General features: G+C 61.8%; 1 protein-coding gene across 1 annotated transcript in view; it reads right to left on the bottom strand.

Moving 5' to 3' along the window:
• Positions 1-1,580: 1,580 nt before the first annotated feature.
• The window catches only part of SLC25A1 (solute carrier family 25 (mitochondrial carrier; citrate transporter), member 1), a 30,752-nt gene continuing 30,512 nt past the window's right edge, over positions 1,581-1,820 (bottom strand). Inside the window, 1 exon segment of the mRNA XM_009888155.1 lies at positions 1,581-1,759. Within this exon segment, the coding sequence (XP_009886457.1) occupies positions 1,645-1,759 (115 nt within the window). The 3' untranslated portion in view covers positions 1,581-1,644.

Raw genomic sequence — 1,820 nt, 5'->3', positions numbered from 1 at the left:
TGAGAAGTTAATAAAATTAACCGGGATGGTTAATAAAATGCTATGCATGGGATAACGCAACCCTGGGAGCTGCCCAGCAGCATCTGTGAAGGGGCACTGCTGGGTTGATGCTGACACGCTCCTGGGGAGCGCTGGCTCGGCCTCAGAGGACAGCGGGATTTGGGCGCAATAGGGGACCCCATCCCCAATCCCCACCCGCACCGCAGGAGCTGCTCGCCGCCCGCTCAGCACTGGCTGGACGCCAACACAGCTGCTAAAGCCAGACTGATTTTATTCAAACTGCAAATGTAAAACAGAATAACAATAAAAAAAAAAAAAAAAAAAATCAACCCTCGATGGCTTCAGAGCAGAAAGCCGCAGGTAAACCACGCCCGGGCTTTCTTTCTCCTCCTTCACCCTGCCATGTTAAGGCTGCGTTTGTCACCGCTGACGGGAGGGAGGAGGGATGGGGCGAGCCCCACCTCCCACGACCCCCCGACTCCTTCATGGGAAGTTTGGCACAAATCCTGCGGGGCTGAGCCCAGTGCGGCACAGGGCAGGGCTCCGGCCCCGCGGCCACGGGTGTTAGTGGGTCAGCGTGAAGCTCCAAAAGCTACAGGATTACCTACGGGGCCGCAGCAAGGCGGCGGGAGGGCAGATGGGGGGAATGTGGCAGAAGAAGGGGTTCACACCCCCGGCCAAGGGGCCAAGTCTGTGGCACAGGGCTGAGTGTCCTCACCCCGGCTCGCACACGCGTCTCAACTGTAAACGGCAAGTGACAGTGACACCCAGCTCGCCCCAATCCCGGCCCCACGGCGAGGAGATCTAAAGGCCTGGCTGCATGTGCAATTTTGGGAAGCGCCTGCTCAGCAGCCCGGAGCCGAGTGGGACCTGGAGGCTGGGATGCTGCACCCCAGGGCTGGGATGCTGCACGCCGAGCGGTCTCGGTGCCAGCAGGGAGGAGAGAGCCTGGGACTACACCAGTGGGTTGCTGCCCTCCCATCCCAGGGGGTGCGAGGCTGATGAGCCCCCGCAGAGCTGCTGCGAGACCTGGTGCATCACTCCCAGCCGGCAGTGTCAGCCCCAAAAGCCTCTGCCAGCTTGGCCATTGCACTCGTATGGCTCTGGGGGACTCTCGGCATCCCCAAAAAAAGCTGACCTCCCGGGGGCACAAGGCCACCATCCCAGGGGACACCTCGCCCTGGATAACTGGCGCTCACAAGTGATGCGGGACCAGGCCCTGCGGGCTCTTATTGCACTGGGAGCAGCCAGACATTCGGCGTGGAAAAAGGCGTAAAATCGGGATATTGCTCCAAATCCAGCCCAGCCGGCATCCCCAGATGCATCCCATTACTGCCCAAAGTACGGGGCTAACTGATAAGGGCAAACGCCTGCCACCAAAAGCAGCAGCCCGGGGTGGGCATAATCGGGATGCTGGGGGTTGGGATGCTGCTCCCTCCCCACTCCTTTTGGCACACAACTAATAATTTGACCTGCTCCAGAGCCTGTTCCTAAATGTGAAGGCGGCCGGGTTTGGGGGGAGGGCACGCGCGTGGGGCAGACTTGGCCCCGGGCAGCACCGGTGGGCCGCTGCGGGCTTGGTCACGGCTCTCCAGCTGCAGCACGGTGGGGCGAGGGCGGTGGGGGCGCCCTGGCCCGGCCCCCTCAGTCCGTTTTCCACACCTTGTTGAGGAACTTGACCACCTCATCGTAGATGACGAAGACGATGGCCACGTCGAGGCAGACGCGGCCCAGGCGAGGCACGGTGCCCTTGTAAAACCTGCCAGAGATAGAGGGGGGCTGTGGGACTGGGTGCCCTCGCAGCCCCGTCCCCGCCAACC

This window comes from Charadrius vociferus, unplaced genomic scaffold, assembly GCF_000708025.1.
Source record: "Charadrius vociferus isolate BGI_N301 unplaced genomic scaffold, ASM70802v2 scaffold326, whole genome shotgun sequence".
NCBI lineage: Eukaryota > Metazoa > Chordata > Aves > Charadriiformes > Charadriidae > Charadrius > Charadrius vociferus.
This window is presented reverse-complemented; position numbering and strand designations above follow the sequence as displayed.